This window comes from Oratosquilla oratoria, chromosome 39, assembly GCF_046742065.1.
Source record: "Oratosquilla oratoria isolate Oo_2021 chromosome 39, ASM4674206v1, whole genome shotgun sequence".
Taxonomy (NCBI): Eukaryota; Metazoa; Arthropoda; class Malacostraca; order Stomatopoda; family Squillidae; genus Oratosquilla; species Oratosquilla oratoria.
In genome coordinates this window covers 34,057,798-34,083,135 of record NC_134815.1, presented here as the reverse complement: position 1 = coordinate 34,083,135, position 25,338 = coordinate 34,057,798, and the positions used below count along the sequence as shown (strand labels likewise).

Below are 25,338 nucleotides of genomic sequence, written 5' to 3'. Positions count from 1 at the left end.
TAACCGCGGCCCACGATCAACCGTCACAAGTCATTGATTCTCCTGGTGACAACCAGATTAAATGTTAAGCGGTATGAAGAGGGTTTACCTTTACTACCTAGAGAGGAAATAGAAAGAGTAGAACTAAAACTTATCAACAATAGGCAGAGAGAAAAGAGAAACATGGATTAAATACTCGTTGAGGAAACTATTTGGAAAGATAAAAGTATTAAAGGTGACCGATTGCAAACATGCTTTAGGAAGACAGCAAATGATATGTTTGAAAGATAGAAATGGAGAAATCATGGAATGCAGAGACAGAATAGTAAAAACAGTAGAAGAATTTTACCAAAAGCTTTACTCGTCGAAGACCGTAGTTGAGTCAGTAAATTCATCTGTAGACGTTAGTAGTGTACCAGGGATTACAAAAGAGGTAGTATTTGCTCTAAAAATATGAAAACGAGGAAAAGCACTTGGGGAAGATGGTATATCGATAGATCTCTTAAAAGACGCAGGGAAAAAAGTTCATATGAAGTTAGCTCAGTTGTACACTAGGTGCTTACGTCAAGACAGCGTTCCTGAATCGTGGTGCAATGCTATAGTGATATTGTTTCATAAAAAAGGAGACCAGAAAGACCTTAATAACTATTGACCAATTAGCTTGCTATCAAATGTATATAAAGTACTTTCTAAGATCCTTACAAATAGATCTAAGTCAAGTTTTAGATGCAAACCAACCGGGGGAACAGGCAGGCTTTAGGAGCGGATACTCGACTCTAGACCATTTGCAGGCGATGAACCAAATAATAGAGAAAGTGACAGAATAACATAATACAATATACCACTCTGTTTAGCCTTTGTAGATTACGAGGCCATTGACTCGGTAGAGCAAATAGCAATACTAAACTCGCTACCCAACCAGGGTACAAACGAACAGATCGTAAGGGTTTTCGAAAATATTTGTGCGAAAGGTACCGCTATAATTCGACTACATAAAGATACAGAAAAGATCAAGATCGAGAAAGGAGTACGGCAAGGCGATACCATTTCACCCAAATTATTTACAACTTGCTTAGAAGATATTTCAGAAGATTGAGTTGGGCAGAGAAAGGTTTGAAGATTAATGGCGAATATTTGAACCACCTAAGATTTGCGGATGACATTTTTATTTTAGAAAGAACAAAAAACTTGCAAGATATGCTGAGTGACCTGAACAAGGAAAGTTTCAAAGTAGGTTTAAAATTAATAAGACCAAAATCAAAGTAATGTTCAACACGAAAGTTCAAAGTTCAATGGTGAGAGTCTTGAAGAAGTTGAAGAGTATAATTATTTAGGCCAGATGGTGAAAATGACCAAAGATCATGATAATGAAATAAAAAGACGTATTATAATTGGTTAGAAAGTGTTTGGTAAGTATAATAAAATCCTGAGAGGTTCTCTACCTTTATGTTTGAAACAAAGTTTACAATCAGTGCATTCTGCCAGCAGTAATCTACGGGTGTGAGACTTGGAAACTGACGAAGGAAATGGAAACAAAGCTAAGGACTGCACAGAGGAGAATGGAGAGATCAATAATGGGAATAAGGCTGAGAGACCGAAAGAGAGCAAGTTGGGTGAGAGAGCAGACTAGAGTGAAATATATTGTGTAGGCGGTAAAAGATAGGAAATGGATTTGAGCAGGTAAATTGGTGCGAACGACTGATGAGCGATGGAGCAAGTGTGTTACTGAGTGAACGCCTCGAGATGGGAAGCGTGGAAGAGGGAAACCAGACAGAAGGTGGAGAGACGAGATCGAGAAGTTTGCAGGAGTGACGTAGCAGAGGTTGGCGCGGTCATGTGAATCGTGGTATGAAGGAGGCCTTTGTTCAGCAGTGGACTTAGGATGGCTGATTTTATTTTATTCGACTACTTATCAGGGTTAGCGCGGGTGGAGAAGCGAGGAGTTCACCCCATTTGCCTTCAAAATCAGGGGACGGGGCGTGAGGGACCTTGGGTAATAAATAAAAAACTGGCTGAGGACAGCCAAGGTGAAGGGCCAAGTACCGCTCTATACGGAAAGGGTCAACTCGTGGGGTGAACTTAACTGTCAAGACTATTTGTCCAGAGAATAGATCAGGTTGATTGTCGGGGCACCCCCATCAGCTGATTGAAATCGTCCGAAATAAACTAAAGTAGACTGCAGTGGTACATTAATGTTATGAGAGTAAGTTGCGTGAAGAGGGGGAAGAAGAGAGAGTGGGAAAGAGAAAGAGAGAGAGATGTTTCTTAGGGATAATGCAGGATAGGAAGGGGAAAAGGAAGGGAAGCTGGACTTGAAGTAGAGGGAAGATGGCAAGGAGAGGAATAAGAGGAGGAGGAGGTGACGAGGAAGCCGCGACGCCTGAAACGACATAAGTACTCGTTACCTCTCGTGTGTGTGTGTGCGTGTGTGTGTGTGTGTGTGTGTGTGTGTGTGTGTGTGTGACGTCAGATGGACGAAGGGTGCTCAGATTTATGGGATACTGTTGAGACGCTAAGATATTATGGATGGTGGTTTCCCTAAACTGAATAAAATCGCCTGGCGGCGGTGGCTCAGATTTATGGGATACTGTTGAGACGCTAAGATATCATGGATGGTGGTTTCCCAAAACTGAACAAAATCGCCTGGCGGCGGTGACTCAGGTTTATGGGATATTGTTGAGACGCTAAGATATCATGGATGGTGGTTTCCCAAAACTGAATAAAATCGCCTGGCGGCAGCCAGAACAGAATATGTAGCTGTCGCTATCGTCTGAGATAACCCACCAATGAAGGTTCCTCAGCTGAATAAAATCACTTGGCGCTAACTAGAATGAAACGCATTGACTTTGGCAGTGAATGGGTCGAGAGAGGTGACTTAAGTGACTGCAGAGTATCTTTACGGAATAAAATAGTCTACAGTCAGGAAACGTACGTGAACAATTACAGTCGACTGTAGTCTAGAGATGGGTGAGTGGAGGAACGGTCGTATAGAATATGACAGTTTTGGAAGAAAGGAAATATGGAGGAGGAAGACGGGAGTAAAGTTTGGAAGAAAGGATAATAGAAAATATGGAAGAGGAAGACAGAAGGAAAGGTTTGGAAGAGGAGGACAAAGAGAGGCTTAGAAGAGAAAAAATAGAGAAAATATGTGGAAGAGGAAGGAAAGGTTTGGTAGAAAAAATAGATGTGGTAGAGGACAGTAGGAAAGATTTTGGAGAAAAGGAAAATAGGAAAGCTTGGAAATAACTACACTGGAAAGTTAAAAAAATAAAAATAAAAAGTAGTGAATATTTAGAAAAGGAATACTGTAGAAAAAATATGGAAGGTTTTTACTATTGAGGAAATGGCACTTGGGTATTGAAGAATGGGTGCCATAGTTAGCCCAGCACGTTAAGGAGGGTGCCACGAGGCTGCCAGGGAGTGCCATAGAGTACTCCATGTGCCACAGGAGCGTAAAACGAGGTGCAGTGCGACGGTCAAGGCAGAGGGTGAGGTATGGCACCTTTAAGGTTGGAGCACGAGGTTGAACTTGGCCGTGGAGGAGGAGCTGGTGGTGGAGGATGAGGAGGAAGTGGTACGAGTCGATGGGAGAGGGTCTCTCTCTCCTCTCTCTCTCTCTCTCTCTCTCTCTCTCTCTCTCTCTCTCTCTCTCTCTCTCTCTCTCTCTCTCTCTCTCTCTCTCCTCTCTCTCTCTCTCTCTCTCTCTCTCTCTCTCTCTTGGAAAAGTTTTAGGGTGGAAAGGGAAGTTGATAAAAGAGTGACGGTTCTCGGCCTGGACGTATGGGGAGGATATGTCAGGGGGGAGGGGGGGAGTAAAACATCTGAAAAGTGTAGTCTGCTGAGAGCCAAGTAACACCACGACGAGGGCGATGAAGCTTCAAGGATTTAACGATACAGGAAGCGGAGAAATGGGAGGAGGGAAGGGAGACGAGACAAAGTGATGGAGGAAACTATACGACTAAAACTGTGAAAAAGGGACGAAGATGAGACGTGGAGGGTGAGAAGGTGAGAGAAGGAGCTTGGGGGAAGGTGTGAAGGGGAGAGGAGAGGAGAGTAAGATAAGCAGATAGGGTGATGGCAGAAGGAGGAGGGGGAGGGAAAGGTAGAAGAGGAGATGAAGGATGGAATAAAGGGAACTAGGGAAAGGATAAGGGTAGGTGAAGGATAACGGGAAGAGGAGAAGGTGGCAAGGAAAAGGGAACAGTCGAGGCCTCTACTAGCCGCACGCCCGTGCCTACTTTTGCCACCCTACTCTTGTAAACTTCTCTTAACTCGTCTTGGTGGCTTCCTGTGCTACACTTACCATTCATGGCGTCCAGCCAAAGCTCTGGCTCTTAGTTTTTCGACTTCATTACCTCCAGCACCAACTCAAAATTAATCTGACACCTCCCTTCTCTCATGTATATATATATATATATATATATATATATATATATATATATATATATATATATATATATATATATATATATATATATATATATATCATTGCATTATTATTATTGTTGCTATTATTATTAATAACAATAATAGTAGTAGTAATAATAACAATGATATTAGGGCAAAATAATGTGATGGACCGCGACCCGTGGCGTATAGTTGTCCCAACATTTAGCGTGTTCGCAGCTTTCAAATAGCTTCGGTCAAGACCGGCACTTCCTGAATTACTCGTACGAAATATTTTGGAAATAAAGCGACCGTACGTCTTAATATCGCGCCTCTATTGACGTTCAGGGCTTAGTAATGGAGGACTGCTGCAAAACAGAGAGGACCTCAGAGAGAGAGAGAGGGGGGTGGAGAGAGAGCTACTTGAGATACTAGAGGAAGGAATGTGAACACGAAGCAGATGAATATGATGATAATCTTCATCCGCTAAAGATGAAGAGTAGCAAGTCTTCTACTTCTGTAACATACAGATTGGGGATTTGGTGGTGTTGGGACCCTGTGGATATACGGAAACCCGAGGCAATGGCAAGATCACGTGAGGAAGAGACCATGTGACGGTTGAGCGGGGAGGGGCGGGGGCGGGGCGGGGGTGAACGTTAAAGCTTCGAGTTTGAACGTTTAAAAAGAAAAATGTTCCGTGTTTGGATTCGATCTGGAAACCCGAGACGGTTCAAGTGGTATGGGGGGAAGCCACGAGGGTTCGAGGGTGATACGGCACGGTGGAGTCTATCTACGTCGCCGCCAGACGCCCAGTGGAGGAGGAGGTGGAGGAAAAGTAGGATTTTTTTTTTTTTTTACGCCAAGGTTTTGGTGAAACAAAGTACATTCGGTTGCTCAAGTTCGTCGATGGTGTAATGTTTTCCATGTGCCACCGGATATTCTGCAATATTTCAACATAACACTATTTGTTACATAAAAAGAAATACAGTGATTGTAATGTCGTGCACTAAGAGGTGCAGGTTGTTGACGAACTTTGGGATCTAGTTGTACGTTGTTCCTCTTCGTCGTCTTCCTGTTCCTCTTCCTTTCCCTCCTCTTTCTCTTCATCCTCTTGCTCCCATTCTCCTCTTTCCTCTTCCTTTCTCCATTTATTTTACGTTCGCCCCTTCTTCCTTTTGGCCTAAAAGAGAGGAAGAAAAAAATAGAAGACAAAGAACTCGGGAGTGGTTAAAAGAGTACTTGAGAGAGAGAGAGACGGGGCATTGCCCTACCAGGGGTTTCTCACTTCCCACTGCGTGGGAGTAGGATGGCGAGTTGAGTTTCTTCTTCCTTTCCCGTCGTTTCCCTATCCGCAACTTAATAACTACCCTTTCCCGTCTACCCCCTCTATCCCTCTCTCACTCCCTCGCTTCCCCCTCACTTCCGCCATCGTTGATATGACTCCTTTGGACGAGGATATTGTGGAAGGATAGTTAAACGATGTTTGGTTACACCGTCCTGAACACTTCGAAAAAAAAGAGTATTATAAAAAAAAAAAGTCGAGTGCATCAGAATTAGGAGGGAGTCTTTTTTATATATATATATATATATATATATATATATATATATATATATATATGTGTGTGTGTGTGTGTGTGTGTGTGTGTGTGTATGTGTACATGTGTGTGTGTATATATATATATATATATATATATATATATATATACTGTGTATATATATATATATACAACACTCGATGGGTCCCAGTGATTAGAGATACATTTTAACAACCGCAATGTCCATTAATTCTAAGCCATCAAAGGCCAGCATGCTGAAATTGAAATATGGTACTGCCCAGGACTCGAACCCGGCATCCTCATGACAAGTGCGACAGTGACTTTCCAACTAGGCCACCATGAGAGATACTTGTCATAAGGATGCCGGGTTCGAGTCCTGGGCAGTACCATATTTCAATTTCAGCATGCTGGCCTTTGATGGCTTAGAATTAAAGTGCATTGAGGTTGTTAAAATTATATATATATATATATATATATATATATATAATTGTGTGTGTGTGTCTATGTATGTGTATATATATTCCCGTCGTTTGGGTTACATCTGTAAGAAGTGGGTCGGCAGCCAGGGCCCCGAGGACTGCCCTAACCGCAAGAGTGACCGCGAGCCTTGGGTCGCACACTGCTGGTGACAAGTACAGAAGGGATCTGACCTGTACACCAAAACCTGGTATCCTTTCATATGCACCCTGCGTACGCTAAAGTAGCAAACGACCCATCCTGACCGAAACATGGCTTGGCAGGGCCTAGTTTATGCTTTCATGAGGATACAGATGCCTGTAGTACAGGCGTAATATGGACTTAACCTACACAGATGTACTACAAATTCGAAGGCCAGCTATTTCTACTCAATATATAAATTCCCTGTCCATCCCATTTCTGCAGCGGCGATACTATAAGCCAAAATATCGCGTAGAAGCACACGTGGGGGACTCTGTTCAACACAGATGGATAGATGGATGATATACTGGTGTGGATAAACAATAATCAGACCAGGATTGGGGACCTTTCGCAGTGAGCGATTTGATACCAGACACCGCCAGATTTTGTCATTCTTGCCGGAAAATAAATACTTTTTTGGGCAAGTTTTATAAGCTTACAGAGGTGTATCGTTGTACATTATTGTGTCTGAAATTTAAGTCAATTAATTTCATGATTGCAAACGGCATATAACATTGTTTGAGCCTCTAATTATAATTACAGATGATATTCGTAAAACAGCCTATAATTGTATCAAGCCAAGCAATTTGTCATTTTCTACCGACTTCAATGGACGTATACTGATATATGCTTTCATTTGAATGCACCAAGCAATAGGCAAATCCATGTAATGTATCGAAGACTTAATTTTTCCGGTACGATTAACATTTGTCTTTATATTTTTCTTGAATCTGGCGTGCAGTCTGCCACGGCACACGTAAAATTAGTCATATTTGTTTGAAAATAGCTCCCAGCAGATCTAAGAGGCTACTGTTTACACAAACGTCGGTCACCTCGTACGTCCGCCACCACTGTTGTTATCTTTTATCTCACTGATTATCTTCATATACAGGACGTTACAGTGATATCCATTATTTTTTAACACTCAGATAAAATGCACAAACCGAAATCAACATTCTCTTATTTTTACTGCTCATACTTACTTCAGTAAAAATAATTACTTAATTTTAGTTTTATCTTATAATTAAATTAACAAAGCCTTATCACACACCAGTAAATAAAAATTATAACTTTAAAAGTCATGTTTTTAATTTTGAATACATTATGCAGCAATTTATGTCGTATTTTTTTTTTCTTCTAATATCGGTTTCCAAATTAGCTAAGTCACCCCTTTGCCTCGTGAAATCCGAGACAATTGAAAATTCTAGCGCTAATAGGAATCTACGAGCCTGACTGCGAAAGGTCCTGTTTTAGCAATTTTTCTGAATTACTAATGTAGCTGGTATGATGGCACGTATTTAGACTGGTAATTTTACCCCTAAACCCATCATTCTCACCCAAACCACAGTAAATAGATAATTAGAATAGATATATAACTAGAATAAACTAATAGATAAATAGATGAATAAATAATTAAATTGGCTCTGCCGCATGGCGTATATCACCCTTTGTAAAAGTTTGCGCACATTTCCCAGTGGGGGAAGAGTTTAGAGAGGCGAGGGGAGTAGGTAGGGAGAGGAAGAAGAGAGAGAGCATGGGAACGAGGGGAAGGAAGGGGGAAGAGGAAAGGGAGTTGACAGTTTTGTACAACTTTGTGTGTTGATAGGAGGGGGCACGCACGAGACCGTTATGACGTCAAGTCGTTCGGAGTTGGCGTGTGTACCGATACTGACGTTATAGACAAGATTGATGTTAATTTGTGATCATAGTCGTTTTTATTTCATCCTGATTATTTATTAGAAATTTTGTGTTTCATCTTGGTTATTGGTCTATTTTTAATTTGCGAATATGTGAGATAGGATACATTCAACTCTGAAAAAAAATCTTAAAGGCGTCACTGTATTGAAGAGGGATAAACCCTTTCTCAGGAGAGACTATAGGCTTTGTTTTTGTTAATGTCAGACGAATTTATTAAGATTTAGTGAGATATTTAGGACCTAATGAGATTTCTAGATCTTTTTCTCTCTCAAAATTAGTTCTAGTGTTTCAGAAAGAAAGAAAAAAAAAACGGGTTTGTTTGCTTATTTTGTATCGTTCTCAAGAATTAAAATCGTTTAACGGTCATCCATACAAAATCCGTTAATCGTTACCGACTATGGATTTTTTTTTTCTTATTTCAACCACATTTCCATCATGTGTGTAACGAGTTTCTGGTGTTTTGCTTCATGCCCTGGAAGTCTGAGCACTGGGCAAAGGTGACGACGACTTCCTTCGCAACTAAGCGTCTCCTGGCGTGGAACTTCCCACTTTCAGAGTTGGAGTGACGCTCTTGTACGAGTTCGCTTTGGGGTAATTAACCTCCAACTTCCAATTAATCGTAGGTACTTCCCACCTCCAGAATTTTCCCGCCGTAAAATGACCATGGCAAACCATTTTGTTATCACAACAAAATTACATAGAATGTCATTTGATATGCTGGAGGAAAACTATTTCCCTCCAGCATATCTGATTTCTTCCCGAAAACTGCGGGCTGCAAATCTTCTCCAACAGTTGGAGGAAAAATAGCCCAGTGTGATAGTGCCTTCAGTCACAAACGTGGGCATTAATGTTCGCAATAAATTAATCGATAAATTATTATTCCCATTTTGGGTGGGTGCTGCCCCTCTTATTTTATTCATTCATGTATTTATTTGTTTATTAATTTGTTTTATTTGATTTTATAATTTTATTTGATTACTTGTATGTGACGTTCTATTTTTAGGATTAGCCTAGTTTTTTTTAACTGCCTGTTTTCTGTTAAGGGCAACGGATTGATTCTATTAAAAAAAAATTCTGTTTCAGGTTAGCGGAATTGCGCTGATCATCGTGGGATCGGTGATCGAAACTCAATACCGGAGTTACCTCGACTTCTTTTCGTCCAGTTACCTCTCCATCCCAGTCCTTCTCATTACCCTCGGCGTTGTCATCTTCGTCGTCGGCTTCTTTGGATGCTGTGGTGCCATGAAAGAGAGCCATTGCATGGTAGTGACGGTACGTGCCCTGGAGTGTTTTGCTCTCTCACTCTCTGTGTTTGCATTCTACCGTTTGAACTCTTCAGTAAATCACTTGCCGTCATATAAATGCTACATAATTTGGGTTGCATTGTAGATACAGCTTTAGTATTGTTTTCCATGGAGTGATGTATTGAAAATGGAAAGATTACAGTTGCAGGGGTTTAGTGAAATATTTGCATGTGTGACAGTTAGAAGGGATATTAATGGTTCGGAATGGTTGCATCCCATTTATTTGTTTATCATTGATTGATTAATTGATCTGTTAGTAGTTTACTTAATTTTAAATATATTGCTGGTCAGATTGACAGGCCGCAACCTCCCCGTAGCAATTATGAAATCGTTTGGACTGTGATATATATATATATATATATATATATATATATATATATTATATATATATATATATATATATATGTGTATATATATATGTGTATATATATATATATATATACATACATATATATACATATGTATATATATATATATCTACATACATATATATATATATATATATATATATATATATATATATATATATATATATATATATATTAATAACAAAAACCTAAACAAAGGTATAGCTTGCAAGGTAAATTATATGTCAGATGTTAAGGAAAATGCAATTTTATTTAGCATTTCGACCCGTGAAAGAAAACATGCATCAACAGAAAACATTAATATAACTGATTTTTTTTTTTAATATTATTGTAGTAGTTTTTATTATTTGTGTGGTTACTTTCAGTTTGCTGCTTTCTTGATCATCATCTTCATCTTGGAACTGTGTGTGGGTATTGGTGCGTACTTGATGCGGGATAGCGTCAGCGACTACATGAAGATCTCAATGATTAAGTCGATGAAGAATTACAACATCACCTCGTACTCTGGAGTTTCCAAGACGTGGGACGTGCTGCAGCACGAGGTAGGAAGACAACTTGTTCAAAGGATAGAAGCTCTGGTAAATGTGTAGTTAGGAGAAGAAATACCAGAACTGTCAGTTAAGTTGTTTTGATGGATTTCAAGATACTGTATGTGCACTCTCGCATGCTCTCTCTCTCTCTCTCTCTCTCTCTCTCTCTCTCTCTCTCTCTCTCTCTCTCTCTCTCTCCACACACACACACACCCTTTCGTCGAATGGACGGCGAGAACTAGAGTTCCGAAGAAAAATGAAAATCTACGTGGATCTCAACGTTCAGGAAGTGCCTTATTGTATTTATAGGGAAGGGGAGAGCTCGTGGTATAGTGGGGGGTGATAGGGAAGGAGAAAGGGAGGGATTATTGAGGGAAATGGAAGGAAATGAGGAAGAGGGGGACATGGTCCAGGAGGCCAGGCGTCTTGTAAACAAAAGGCGGACTGATGACGTTGACTTTGGTGATGACGGGATCAACAAAAATGTAAAGATTAGAAGTATAGATAAGAGCAGCATAGTGGAAGGTGATGATAATAGTTTCCAGGGATTTAAAGAGGGGTGGGGGGGATACCAACCTCCCCCGATTGGCAAGACTAGAGGAGAAATTTGATAAGATGACCGAGCATTGGGAAAACAGGTTCGGTAACGTAGCCAAGATTGCACAAAGAGTTGAAAGATTGGAAGAACTAGAGAAGGCGAACAAAAACTTAACTTTAGAAATAGAGGAAGTAAAAAGACAGTTAAAAGAAGTTAAAAAAGAGAATGAGGAATTAAAGAGGAATAATAAAAACAATAAAGAGGCCTAGCAAAGGAAGCATAGGGCTGGAAAAAATCCAAGAAAACAGTAAAGTTGCATTTACTGACATAATTAAACAACAAATGAAAGAATAAACTGAAGACTCAGTTATTAAAGTGATGAGACAGAAGGAGAATATAGTAAGAGACTTAGCAGACAAAAATAAATGTATAATTATATTAGGAATGGAAGAGAAATTTAACCAAAATAGAACCACAAAAATTAAAGAGGAAAAAGAAAAAGTAAACAGTTTACTAGAATTAGTTCAGGAAGATGAACCTGAAATCATGAAACAAATTGAAGAGATGTTTAGGCTCGGAAAATATAGTACAGATAAGACCAGACCAATTAAGATTAAATTCAGGTCACAAACAACAGCAGAGAATATCTTAGCAAAAACAGGGAAGCTAGCAGCAAGTGAACAATATAAAAAGGTATGGATAAAAAGAGAAATGAATAAAGAGGAAAGAGAGGAAGAAAAAATGAAAAGGCAAGAAGCTAAAGAAAAAAAACGAGAACAGAACGGAGTCAGAAAAAGAAGAATTCTATTGGAGAGTAGTGAATATGAAAGTGAGGAAATGGACCATAACAGAGAGAAACAAAAAAGAAACAGAAAATACAATGGAAATAACAGAAAGTTAAGAGTGTCCTACACAAATATAGATGGATTAATAACAGGACTGAATGAACTGAACGAGTATCTGAAGGAAAAAGAACCGGACATAATGGGAATTGTAGAGACAAAATTAAAAGGTCCACTACCACCCAACAGCATAGGACACAATGCATATAATTATTGGATTAGAAACAGAGAGATAAAACAAGGGGGTGGAGTTATGTTCCTGGCTAAGAAGGATATAAACGTGAAGAGTGTCACATATGGAAAGAATAGAGTAGAGATGATTATGATAGAAGTAGAAGACAGAGATAAGAAGAGCAGAAAGTTTGTAATAAACTACGTGCCCCCAAAAACAGCCTCGTGGGAAGAGAGTGAACATAAAAGTATGTTAGAAGACACAAGAATAACATTAAACAAGATAATGGAAGATGGAGGAAGAATAGTTATGATGGGCGACTTTAATTGCAAAGAAGTCTGCTGGGAAGAGATGACCGTAAAGGGTGGAGAAGACTCATGGGGAAATGTTCTACTTGAGATGATTATTGACCACACAATGACACAATGGATTCAAGAGAACACTAGGTATAGAAATGAAGAAGAACCATCGAGACTAGACCTAATATTCACATCAGAACCTGAAATAGTGGAAAAGATAGAATACCAGGCACCAATAAGTAAAAGTGACCACATATTGATAGAACTAGAACTAAATGAGAAAAAATACATGAAAAGAAATGAACAATATAGAAAAGAAAGATTGATGTATGAAAAAGCAAATTTTGATAAAATAAGAGAATTCTTTCAAAATGAAAACTGGGAAAGAATACACAAAGAAGATACAACAGTAGAAGAGAAATGGAATATTTTGACAAAAAATTATATAAAAAGGAGTGGAAAAGTATGTCCCAAGACAAAAACAAGAAAAAGAATATGTAAAGTGCTGGTACAACAAAAGTTGTAGGGAGTTAAAAGACAAAAGAGACAAAGCTTGGACCAAATTGAAGAAACACAAAAGACCTGAAAAATGGAAAATATATACTTGTTATAGAAATGAATATGTACAAGTGTGCAGAGAGGAAAAGAGAAAAATATGAAAAAGATGTCATAGAAAAATGTAAAGATCAACCAAAACTATTTTACAGATTTGTAAACAACAAACTGAAAAACAAACAAGATTTGGAGAAATAATAGATATAATACAAGAAAGAGATGGATGGGCTGATTGTGCATTTCTAGACCTAAAAAAAAGCTTTTGACAAAGTACCACATAAGAAGTTGCTTAAGAAATTAGAAACTGAAGGAGGAATACAGGGCAAACTGCTTAAATGGATGGAAATAGAAATGGCGGAAATTATGAACAAGCATTTTAAATCAGTGTTTACAAGGGAGAACATACAACCGGAAGAGATCGAATGGAAAGAGAAAGTCCCCCCTATGAAAGAAATAGAAGTAACAAAGAATGAAATAATGAAACACTTGAGTAATCTTGATGTCAGAAAATCGCATGGACCAGATGAAATAGCAAACTGGATTTTGAAAGAATGCAGGAATGAACTGGCAGACAAAATACATAGCATAATAAATAGTTCCTTGAAAGAAGGAAAAGTTCCAGAAGATTGGAAAAAAGCAAATATAGTACCTATATATAAAGGGGGAAATAAAGAAGACCCTACCAACTATAGACCAGTCTCTCTAACAAGTACAATAGCAAAAATTTGTAAAAGAATTATCAAAAGTAGATGGGTAAAATATTTAGAAAAAAAAAACAGTGTGCTAAATCCAAGGCAATTTGGATTCAGACAAGGACGATCATGCATCACCAATTTAATATGTTTCTATTCAAGGCTAATAGATATAATACAAGAAAGAGATGGATGGGCTGATTGTGCATTTCTAGACCTAAAAAAAAGCTTTTGACAAAGTACCACATAAGAAGTTGCTTAAGAAATTAGAAACTGAAGGAGGAATACAGGGCAAACTGCTTAAATGGATGGAAGACTTTTTGCAAGAAAAAAAAAATGAGAGTAGTGATAAGAATCAAACACTCAAAATGGGATGAAGTAAAAAGCGGTGTTCCACAAGGAACAGTTCTGGCCCCAATAATGTTTGCTATATATATTAATGATATGGATGAAGAAATTGAAAGTTATATGAGCTTCTTTGCAGATGATGCAAAAATATTTAAAAAAGTGAACATGGAAGAAGATTGTGAGTCACTACAGAGTGATCTAAATAAAGTATGGGAATGGAGTAGGAAGTGGGAGATGGAGTTCAACACTAAAAAGTGTAGTATAATGGAATTTGGAAAAAGCAAAAACAGAATAACAGGATCATATAAATTGGGAGAAGAAGGAATAAAAAAAGTAGAAAATGAGAAGGACCTGGGAGTCATTGTTATGAATAATATGTCACCTGAGAAACATATAAATAAGATTTTTGGAGAAACTTATAATTTAATAAGAACAATCAAAGTGGCATTTACATACCTGGATGAAGAAATGGTGAAGAAAATTCTAATCACTTTGATAAAACCAAGATTGGAATATGCAGCAACGATGTGGTCACCAAGTACAAAAAAAATGTATAAAAAAACTTGAAAGAATACAAAGAGCAATTACAAAATTGGCACCAACACTCTCAGAACTATCATATTAAGAGAGACTAGTAAAACTTGAACTACAGACACTAGAGCAAAGAAGAGAGAGAGGAGATTTGATAGCTATTTACAGAATCATGAAAGGCATAGAAATTATTGATAAAGAGAATCTTATAAAATGGGATGATAGAAACACAAGAGGACACGGAAAGAAAATCAAGAAAGACAGCTATAGAAGAGATCTGAAAAAGAACAGCTTTCCTCACAGAGTAATAGACAGTTGGAACAAGTTAGATGAGAAAGTGGTGTGTGCAAAAACAATACATGAATTTAAAAATAGTTTAGATAAAATGAGATATGAAGACGGGACACCACGAGCATAGCTCCCCTTCCCGTAAGATACAACTAGGTAAATACACACCTTCAACTTGGGAAGAGGTAATTAGTGGAGTTCCACAGGGATCAGTAATGGCTCCAATAATGTTTGCTGTTTATGTGAATGACATGGATGAAGATGTGGAATCTTACATGAGCTTCTTTGGAGATGACTCAAATTTGCTGAGGAAAGTGAATACTGAAACAGATTGTGAATTGCTGCAGAGATATCTGAACAAGGTTTGTAAATGAAGTCAGAAGTGGAAAGTGGACATCAACATCAAGAAATGTAGCATAATGGAATTTGGAAAAAGTAAAAAAAGAATATCAGGACAATATAAGTTCAGTACAAAGGCTGTAAAGAAAATGGGATCTGAAAAAGACATGGGAGTAATCATCATAAATGACATGTCCCATGATAAACAGATCAACAAAATTGTCAGAGAATCCTGCAACTTGCTAAGATCAATAGGCTTTTACCTACTTGGACAAAGAAATGGTGAAGAAAATACTAGTCACACTGATAAGGACTAGACTGGAATATGCACTATGATCACCCAGTACCAAAAAGAATATAAAGAAAATTGAAAGAATCCAGAGAACAACTATGAAGATGGCCCCAACACTTTCAAAACTGTCATATGAGGAGATTGTCAAAACTGAAATTACCGACTGGAACAAAGAAGAGAAAGAGAAGACTTGCTAACCATTTATAGAATTGTGAAAGGTGTGGAAGTCCTTGATGGAGAAGACTTACTAAATTGGGATAAGAGAAAAACAAGGGGACATGAAAAACTCAAAAAGGACAGTTATAAAAGAGACCTTAAAAAGAACAGCTTTCCACACAGAGTTGTGGATGTCTGGAACAAACTGGACAAAACAATAGTGTGTGCAAAAATATACACAAATTTAAAAGCACACTAGACACTGAGATACAAAGACAGAACACCACGGGTGTAGCTTCCCTTCCTGTAAGATACAACTAGATAATTACACAGACACACATGGAAGGTGGGGGGGGGGGCTGGATAGGAAAGACAACATGGTGGTATATGACACCATCCCACCTCCTCCCCGACAATGAAGCTGAATATCAAGAAATGTTGTTGGACAGTGGTCTCTCCTTTTGAACAAAGTAACAGTGTAATCCTATTTTTGAGACTAATTGCAGTGGGGTCAGTTGGGAGTGGAAAGGAAGTGGTAAGACAGATCCTTGGGTTCATACCTTGTTAGATATAGCAATGGAAAACAGTGATCCAGTGGGTAAAGGAAATGACTCAAGTAAGAGGGGATTACACTCCCACAAGATTGGACTTGCTTCTTTCAAAAAATCTAGACATACAGGTTCACTGAAATACTTTTGTCTATTGGAAAAAGTAACCATGTAACACAAGGGTAGTAAGTAGCTTTATAGGTAGCTTAATTTGGGAACCAGATTTTTCAGGCTTGAAGTCTGAAGAAGGAGACTGGGAGGAATTTATGAATACCACCAGAACGAAGAAGAACTAAGAAAAGTTGTTTATATTTACAACTTGAGGGTGAACAAACTTGTGCAGAGAATTAGTTGAAGCAAAAAGCAAAAACAAGACTGGCTAAGGAAAAGGTGTAAGATGACTTAAAAAACAAAACAAAACAGGAAAGTAGCTTGGGAATATGGAGAAAGAGAATTACTCATGTAACAAAGGAAGCATAATTATGAACAAGCTAGAAATTATTGTGCAAGACTGCAGAGAGGAAGTAATTTTGGAAGGGGCATCATCATAAATAAATACAAAGGTGAACCAAAACTGTTTTACAGGTTTATCATTGGTAAATTAGCTATTACAACATGTATGTTTCCTCATCCAACAGCTGTGGGTGGTAAACCAGAATTGGTTGTCAGATCCGGCTATGGTGGTGGTGTGTCTTGCTGCATTAATTCTGACCCAAGCAGTGGGTAGGGGACAGAATAGAGCAATAAGATTTATAGTCTAATTGTGTTCATTGAAAGAAGGAACACTACCACAGCATTGGGAAAGTACCAACATGGTACCATTTGATAAAAGTGGAAGGAGGCTACTAAGTTACAGACCAGTATTATTGACCACTCACTAACACCAACGAACATACAACAATCTTTCACGTTATTTCAGTGTGTTGATCAATGATACATATTGAAAAGCCCCTTTTCCCTTATAAGCGGAGTGACCTAGTGTAATTTATGGCTTTTGTATAGTATATTTGGATATGTGCAGGGGCCTGGGTTTGTCACGGACATGGAGAAGTTGTGGGAGGACAAGTGGCAGAGTACATACATATACCAAAGGCTTCCCCCCCCCCCCCTTACAAGGGAGGTAGCCAGAACACAAAGACATAAAATCCACTCCCACCCATTCCATCACCACATACTCCCCTCCCATTTACCTTGTCCCTCCCTCTTATCTTGGCTCCTCCTGAATGACAGGTCATCTTTGCATCTCTCCTACTGCCCTTGGTCAGAAGCAGTGTCACAAGACACTTTCTCCCCTTCTACATCTCATCACTTTACTTTTCCCCACATTTATCTTCAGCTTCCTTCTTTTACATGCCTTCGCAAAATCTTTCACTAACTTCCTCAATCCCTCCTCTAATCCTGCCACAAGTGCAGTGTCATCAGCAAACAAAAACTGGCTTATCTCCCACTTTTCTCCATTTTCTTGAACCATCTCTAATCCCCGACCCATTATCCTTGCATTTACCTCTCGCACCACCCCATCCATGTATAAATTGAATAGCCAAGGCAACATAACACATCCCTGGCAAAGTCCTACCTTTACCTCAGACCACTCACTCTCTCCATTTCTGATTGGCAGAGTACTGTCTTATAATAGAAAGTGGTAGGAAAGAAGTTGTAGCAAAAAATGTGTATTTTGGGTCTTTTCTTGAGACCAAGTACCAAATCTTTGGGGCACCTCTGGGTGGAGATTGGGGTTGATGAGTTGTATGTGTGATGTGAAGTAACTTGTTCTGTCTTCATCATAGTAATGATTATAGGCAGACTCAGCTTCAGTACAATGTATTGAGAACTAATATAACACCCTTCTTATAGCACCACTGCTGTGGAACTAATGGCTACACAGATTGGAAAGACAATGAATATGGCTCAAGCATAAATGGTGTTCCTCGTGACTGCTGCAAGCATTCAGTAGAAGAGTGTGGCAATAATATCTTCTCTGGCGGTGATGTAAGTATTGTGATGGTTTGTTTCAATAGATTCTTGGCTTTTGTAATTACCCTGCTTTAACATATTGTTGGCTATTGTCTTAATTATTCAGTAGTCATGAGAGAGTTGATATATAATCATACAACAAAATTTTAATGCATTTAAGAGACTTGAACATTGATATAATTGATATCCAAACAGCTGTCCACAATCTACCAAGATGGCTGCTTTGCACCACTTAGGGATTTCATGAAGGAAAATGTCACTGTTCTTGGAGGTGTGGCAATTGGCATTGGATTTGTCCAGGTATTTTTTACTTGATATTAAGATGATCAATTTCTTGCTGTGCTTTACAGGGAAAATTTTCTTACATTATTTTTTATCCCTTATGTATTAAGAGCTTGAACCACGAGTAGAAATGAGGGAATGTTGGGGGTGTTACTTTGACTTGTCTATGTGAAACTCGAGTTAATATTTAAGCAGAAAATAAAATGGAATGAAGTACCACTAGAAGTAACATTCTGTGAATGTTATTTTTGTTGTGGATGAAGAGAGGATGAGTTGCCACATAATGAGCTTGAGCCAAGAATAGAAACAAAGGAATGGTGGGGGTGTTAGTTTGACTTGGTCCTGTAAAACTCATGAGTGAATAAGCAGAATAGAAAGTTTGTATGAAAGTGGCAGTTGCCGACAAGTCTATAGAAATAAACACCATGTGGGGATAGAGCCCTTATTAGTATGATGTTTTGCTTGTTACAGCTTTTTCAAGCAATACACATGACAGATTGAATAAGAGGAATGGGAGAAGGGAGGGAGAGGGGTCACTAAATACTAGCAAAGGCTAAGGAGAAGATGGACCAAATGTCTGGGAACAGGAAAGGTTAAGGAAAAGATGGAATAATTGGCTGGGTGAAGGACATTACTTCACAACCAAGGAACAAAAGGAAGAAGAAAATAAGAAGAGTGAGCAATTATCTACTGAAGGTGGACAATTATCTTCAGGAAAAAGTTATTGGAAGGCAACTAGGGATAGCTTAGAATTTTGTAGGCAGTGGGTATTAAAGGAATTAGGTGGGGTGAGATATTGAACATGCCCCTATTTTGTTCAATTGTATTGATTCATTGTATGATAGCTGTTTCCAAACATTTTCTACAGATCTTGTTGGGCTCTCATACTAGAAGTTCTGCATTCTTCCAGTCCATCAGGTGGCTACTGTTCCAAATTGGTGTGCCAGATGAGTAGGACAATTAAAAACATCACAAGGATGTGAATAAACATTGGCAAAATGCCAGACACTTAACCAGTGTTCATCAGATTCCATGCTCAGGATGTGAAAAATCTTACATTGGAGAAACATCCCACGATCTAAAAACCTGGATCTGAGAACAGATACAATGTCTACCATGATGTCATCACCAACGTGTGTGTTGCACACAGGAACAGTAGCAGCCACTTGATGGACTGGGAGAATGCAGAACTTCTAATACATGAACCTGACAAGATCCATAGGAAATGTTTGGAAACAGCCATCATACAAGGAACCAATAAAATTGTACTAAATAGGGTTATGTTCAATATCTCACCCCATCTAATTCTTTTAATACCCATTGCCAACAAAATTTTAAGCTATCCCTAGTTGCTGTCCAATAACCCCGTCAGTAGACAATTGGTCACCCTTGTTTTCTTCTTCCTTTTGTTCCTTGGTTGTGAACTGATGTCCTTAACCCAGTCAATTGCTCCACCTTTCCTAGTGTTCAGTGACCCCCTTCCCCCTGTTCCCCCCATTCCTCTTATTTAATCTGTCATGTGTATGAAGACTATGTACTTGAAAGGTACTAATAAAGGCTCCATAGAATAGAAAGTGGAATGAATTACCACAGAAAGTAACATCTTTGAAGTGTTATTGTTACTGTTGTTGTAGTTGTAATATCTTGATTAAAAAAGTGCAAAGAATAGTTAATATAGAGGAATTGTAGATGGATGAGAATAATGATACTTCAAGAGACATTCTTGTCAGCACTGTTTATTTCTTTGTGGATGAGAAGAGAAGGGGTTGCCATGTAATGAAGTGGTGTAAATCAGCTCTGGTCCTCAGGCCTTGCTGAGTCTTATTTCATTGCCTCTGCCTCTGACCTGAACATCATGGCAGGGAACAGATGACCCTTCAACTATGAGGTGCTAAGATTGAAGGGATAGATGGGTATTGTGTGCATGTATGCTTTGACTTGGCTATGTAAGAGGAAGAATGGCTTTTAGTATTTGTATGCATCTTGATTCAATATTTCTTCCCTCTTTTACAGTTGATTGGCGTTGTGTTCTCGTGCTGTCTTGCTCGGTCCATCAAGCGTCAGTATGAAACGGTGTAGAAAGTGCTCTCAGCTGTAGCAGTTGACAAGGAGCAAAGCCTCAATACCCACCACCAGCTGACCTCATGTTCAGTACTATTATGCTGTCATTTGTTGAGACAACTGGAGTGTACTTCTTGTACAAACATGGAGAAAGTTAAGAATCACATCAGCCTTTTGATGTGGAGGGAGGGGGTACAGGCACAAAATACAGCAACACATGTTCTTTGTGCTCAAAAGATTAATAATTTCACAGTTTTAATGTTGATTTTATACTGAAATAGTTTTTTGCTTTTAGACATCTAAATCCTACAAAAAAAATTCCAGTAATTGTTGATGTTAATAAACCTCTACCTGTTGTCACAGATTGAAAAAGTTTAAAATGGTAGCCTCTTGCATTGCACCAAAATTTTGGTAAGTTTACTGAAATCAATGAGACTTTTCTAAACGAATATCAGATAAGGAAATCTGATTGAAGAATACTTTGAAAGTTTTGCTTTTGCTACAGTTTGATTTTGCTAAGCATTTAGATGTACAATATGTTTAGGGTAGGACCTCTGCACTTGTACATATTGTCAGCTGCCAAGGGTATAGGAATGCAATGCTTTTGTGCACATTGGATGGTACCTGATCTACAGCTGAGGCTTATTCACACACACACAAAAAAAATAATTTTTTAGTTCATGGTGTATTCCATCCCAGTATACTTTTGCAATGCCTCTTAGCTAGGCGTTGTTTGGAGAACTGTTTGAAGGTCCTCAGATTTGGATAGAAGATACTGCTAATGTGTTTGCAGTGTGTATAGCTTTGGTACATGAATGTGCAAGCACCGATATCCTTAAGGAGTAGCAAGACTTAGGTTTGTACATACACCAGTCCCCCAAGTTGCTGCCCCACACACTTCAACCATACTCAGTAGTTGTATATTGCTTCTGCTCGTTATGCTATCAAAATTATGCAAAAGGCTTACATTAACAGTTCAGCCATTTAGTTTGAAGATTTAAATGTTGAAAAGATGATTCCAAGAGTACTGAACATTATCAGAGCTTTTATAGTAAACAAAGAAACACTAAAGGAGGCAGAGTCTGACTGGGCAATCCCCACTTAATCAACTTGTTTGCAATTCAGATCAGAAAAGACTTTGCTCACAAACTGCCACCTCCTCAGAAAAAAGTCACTGAAAGTTATAGAGGATTTCCCCTCGAACTCTCCCTCAACTCATTTATCCATCCAGGCTGCCAATTCAGTAGTCATTCTAAGCTTTTCCAGTCGGTGTTGTTAGTTCATTACAAGTTGGACCCAAACTCCTGAGGCTTTTCTCACCCTAAGCTTCATGCTTACCTTATTAGTTACCATGACTTGATTGTTAACATTACCTCAGTATCAAGGAATGGGATGGTGAGATAATCAAAAAGGAGTTTGATTACAGAAGAGCAAATAATATAAAGTGTTTAGAAGCAAGTGAAATGTTATTCACTTTTGAGTCAGTGATGCTTTCCTACATATATATGGCAAAGTAGTGATATTTTGATATTTTCCCAGAATGACTGAGATGATATATTGTTAAGTGCCAAAAGAGTATTGTGGGAAGTGAGTATATGAACAAAACTATTTTTCACAAATTTTATTTTATGAATATTATTATTATAATTTTTTTTAATTATTATTATTATTTTTTTTTTGCAACTTGGCACTACCTCAGTTTCACAATTTTAATTCTATTGCCTCAAGAGTTGGATACCAATTTCATTTACTTGAACATTTATGTAGCATTAAGTTTTTACTTATAGTTGCAACTTTTTTCTTGTATAATTTTGCATAAGAGGTAGTGGTGGTAATGAAAACAATCTCCTCAAGAATTTATGAAAGCATTGTATCTCAACTAAGTATTATATATTTTTTTCTTTTCCATAGTATATTTAAGAATAAGAACATTTAAATTAAGTCTTGTATCCTTTTGTGCATATGAGAACTGAGAAGAGTGAAAAGAACTGACTACCTTAACCTGATGCCCAGGGAAAGGGTAATTTTATGTATGAATCTTCTGCCTTACCTTCTCCTAACCCTCGTCCTGGAACTCCTCCTATTCTTCCAACCCTTGAACTCCTTGCTGAAATATTGCCCTCATTTTTCTTGTTTTCCATGCCTTAAAAGTTGAAGATCTGTACAAGTTCTTTAAATTGATATGTAAACTCCTTCAACATTTTTTTTTTTTCCAGGAATGTCATTATGTATTCTGTAGCAATTATTTACCACTATTGTATTCAGTGGGTAGATTTTTCCTTTTATTTTTTATTTTAAATGAGGAACTAGTTTATGCATTTCCTTTGTCATTTCTCAAGTTGCTTTGTTTGCTTGGAGAGCCACAAAGCACAAGGTGTTGGCTTGGTGGGCCATGCTTGGACATGGCATCACACTTATTTTTGTGGTAATCTTTGTATCATAATGTAAATCGCTCCTTTGCTATCAGCCACAAGTTTTGGAATAATCCACAAATGTAGTTTAAGTTATCCAGGTGAGACTGTTGGGAGCTGGATGGTTCCATTGTCAGGCCTGGTATACAAGGACAGATATCAAAATTCATAAATTGTAAGGGAATCCCAGGATCCAGCATGTCTTTTTGTGAAGTGAATAGTGGTGATACCTCAATGTGTTAGCAGTAAGGAAAGAAAAATGTAACAAGGCTTCCTCAAATTAATTTAAATTGGTTAAAAGTGGGAAAGATTGTTATTTGAAAATATTTTGAAATTAGAATATTACTTGGGTATATACTTTCCTCACTGCATAAACATTTTATAGGTACCCAGACCAGGGTTTTGGACAAAGAGGCAAAGGCCAAGATGTTTTTCCTAACATGACCTGCACTTTCTGCACTTGTGAATTGTATCTTGCACCCCAACCATTCTCTACAAAAGTAAAGGGATAGGAAAGCTTAGTCACTGGGGCTTTGACATTTACTTCATCACAGCACCATGGTTTTATTTTTAAGAAAATATTTTCAATAACTAACCTTGAAGCTTTCCGGTGTCATTGAACATGTAAATGATGAAGGTCCTTTGCATTAGTACATGACGATCAGAAATATCTATGAAAGAAAAAAATAGGATCAAAGAATTCAGGATAAGGCAAGGTACATCCAAAAAAAGTCTCATTAGGGAGGGTACTTTTGTGCTTGTAAGTAAATTGCTGCAACATAACATTTAAAGTATAATTTTTGTACTGCAAGTCAGTATTGCGAAAGGTTTAGCAGGAATTGTGTTGCTGTAATGAAGTAAATGTAATGCCCCAGTTTGGAAGGATGTGTACTGGGCATTCTTCCTCATGAAGGAAACTTTGCTGATACTTGTGAGAGCTGAGACTTCACTATTGTATTATGAGAAAACATTGGGTTTTAGATGGAAAGATATTCTAGTTTCTTTTTTCTTGAATGGTGGACTTACAAATTGGGCTATATTCCAGAGGAAAGCATAAAGTCCTTAAGTCTTTCCTTAACAAAATAAAAGATGCAGGGAGCATTGTAGGCATAGGTCTATTGATGCCTCCCCAGCAAACCATTTCCTATCCCTCCCTTGATACAAAGTACGATAGTTCAATGGATAACTGTACTAGAACTTTGTGGATAAATACAGTTTAACATCTTGATGTATTTTATTTTCCTAAAATTGTAAGACCACAATTTGGTAAGGGACAGATACTGCCACCTTGCTTCCTCATGTGTTGTAAAAGGCAACATTTATAGGCACAGTAAGGGGACTAGGAATCACATCTGTTTTTGTACTTTTCTCACATGAAAAGATCTGGCAAATGTATGCTTTGATTCTGGCAGCCCTCTTATGAGGGGTGGTGGCCAGGTCAAAGTGCACAAATAAATCATATTCAACCATCCCTCCCATCTTGACACCACAAGGATGAATGGTCATTCTTTCCCTGGTGACACTTTTTTGGTCAAAGGCAATGCAATGAGACACCTCTACAACAGTCAGGCCTAACAAGAAGTGGGTTAGCACTAACACTTCACTGTTTAGCAACCCACCCCTCATCCACTCAAAACAATAAGAAAAAATGGAAAGAGGATGTTATTATGGGATGAGATAACATCACAGCAAAACAGTAAAGTAAACACTGCCTCACAGATGTTGAGTAAAGTGTAAAGTGACATTTGTTTCTGACCTGATTAGTGGGAGACAGGGATGACCCTTTATCCTCAAGGAGCTAAGATCGAGGGAAACGTATGGGTAGTTGATAATAGTGGAATGGGTGCATGCCTTGGTTGGGTACCTTCCTTATAAGGGGGAAGAGGCCTTTGACATATAATGATAAGTGGAGAGAGAGATGGACCCCATGAGCATAGTTCCAATCCTGCATACTACAGTCGAGTAAATAAATACAATTTGGTAAGTACTCTTGTATACTTGTATACACAACAGAATCCCAATTATCTGGAAAAGAGCAAACATAATTCACTTTAGCATCATGGTTAATCCACTTCCTGAAGAGGGCTAAGGTGGTGCCTCCTTTCAAAGGACTTTTTGGAACAAGAATTTAAAGTAGCATGCCCATACTATAAATTCACCTACCACTATAAACCCTTAACCATCTCCACTCCTGACCTGTTGCCCATGTAGCAACAGTAAGCTGCTTGACTAGTAGGCATTGTAAAACCAGACAGACTACCTGAAAACCTTGCATGTTATAAATCTATCTCCCTCCTATCCACCATATCCAAACTAATGGAAAGACTGTTTAGAGAGAATCAAACCACATTTATCCACCTCAAAAAAATCAACATACTCAAAAAATACATTCTTCTTGCACTGCTCATAAACATCACTCAAGTGTTGTAGGGCTTCAACAAGAAGCATTTGTCATAACATCATACACAAGAGAGACAGTCCAACCCCATAACATTCAAATGGAGACTTTTAATATTTTATCAAATGCTGCAT

At 38.3% G+C, this 25,338-nt stretch overlaps 1 protein-coding gene across 2 annotated transcripts in view; it reads left to right on the top strand.

The window, feature by feature from the left end:
* The window catches only part of LOC143020351 (CD63 antigen-like), a 479,742-nt gene extending 455,711 nt beyond the window's left edge, over positions 1 to 24,031 (top strand). For both annotated transcript variants that reach the window (XM_076176709.1, XM_076176710.1), the window contains 5 exons: positions 9,360 to 9,548; positions 10,314 to 10,490; positions 17,933 to 18,067; positions 18,248 to 18,352; positions 20,348 to 24,031. In XM_076176709.1, coding sequence (XP_076032824.1) covers positions 9,360 to 9,548; positions 10,314 to 10,490; positions 17,933 to 18,067; positions 18,248 to 18,352; positions 20,348 to 20,413 — 672 coding nt within the window. In that variant the 3' untranslated portion in view covers positions 20,414 to 24,031. The remainder of the gene's footprint in view (positions 1 to 9,359; positions 9,549 to 10,313; positions 10,491 to 17,932; positions 18,068 to 18,247; positions 18,353 to 20,347) is intronic.
* The last annotated feature ends 1,307 nt before the right edge of the window (positions 24,032 to 25,338 follow it).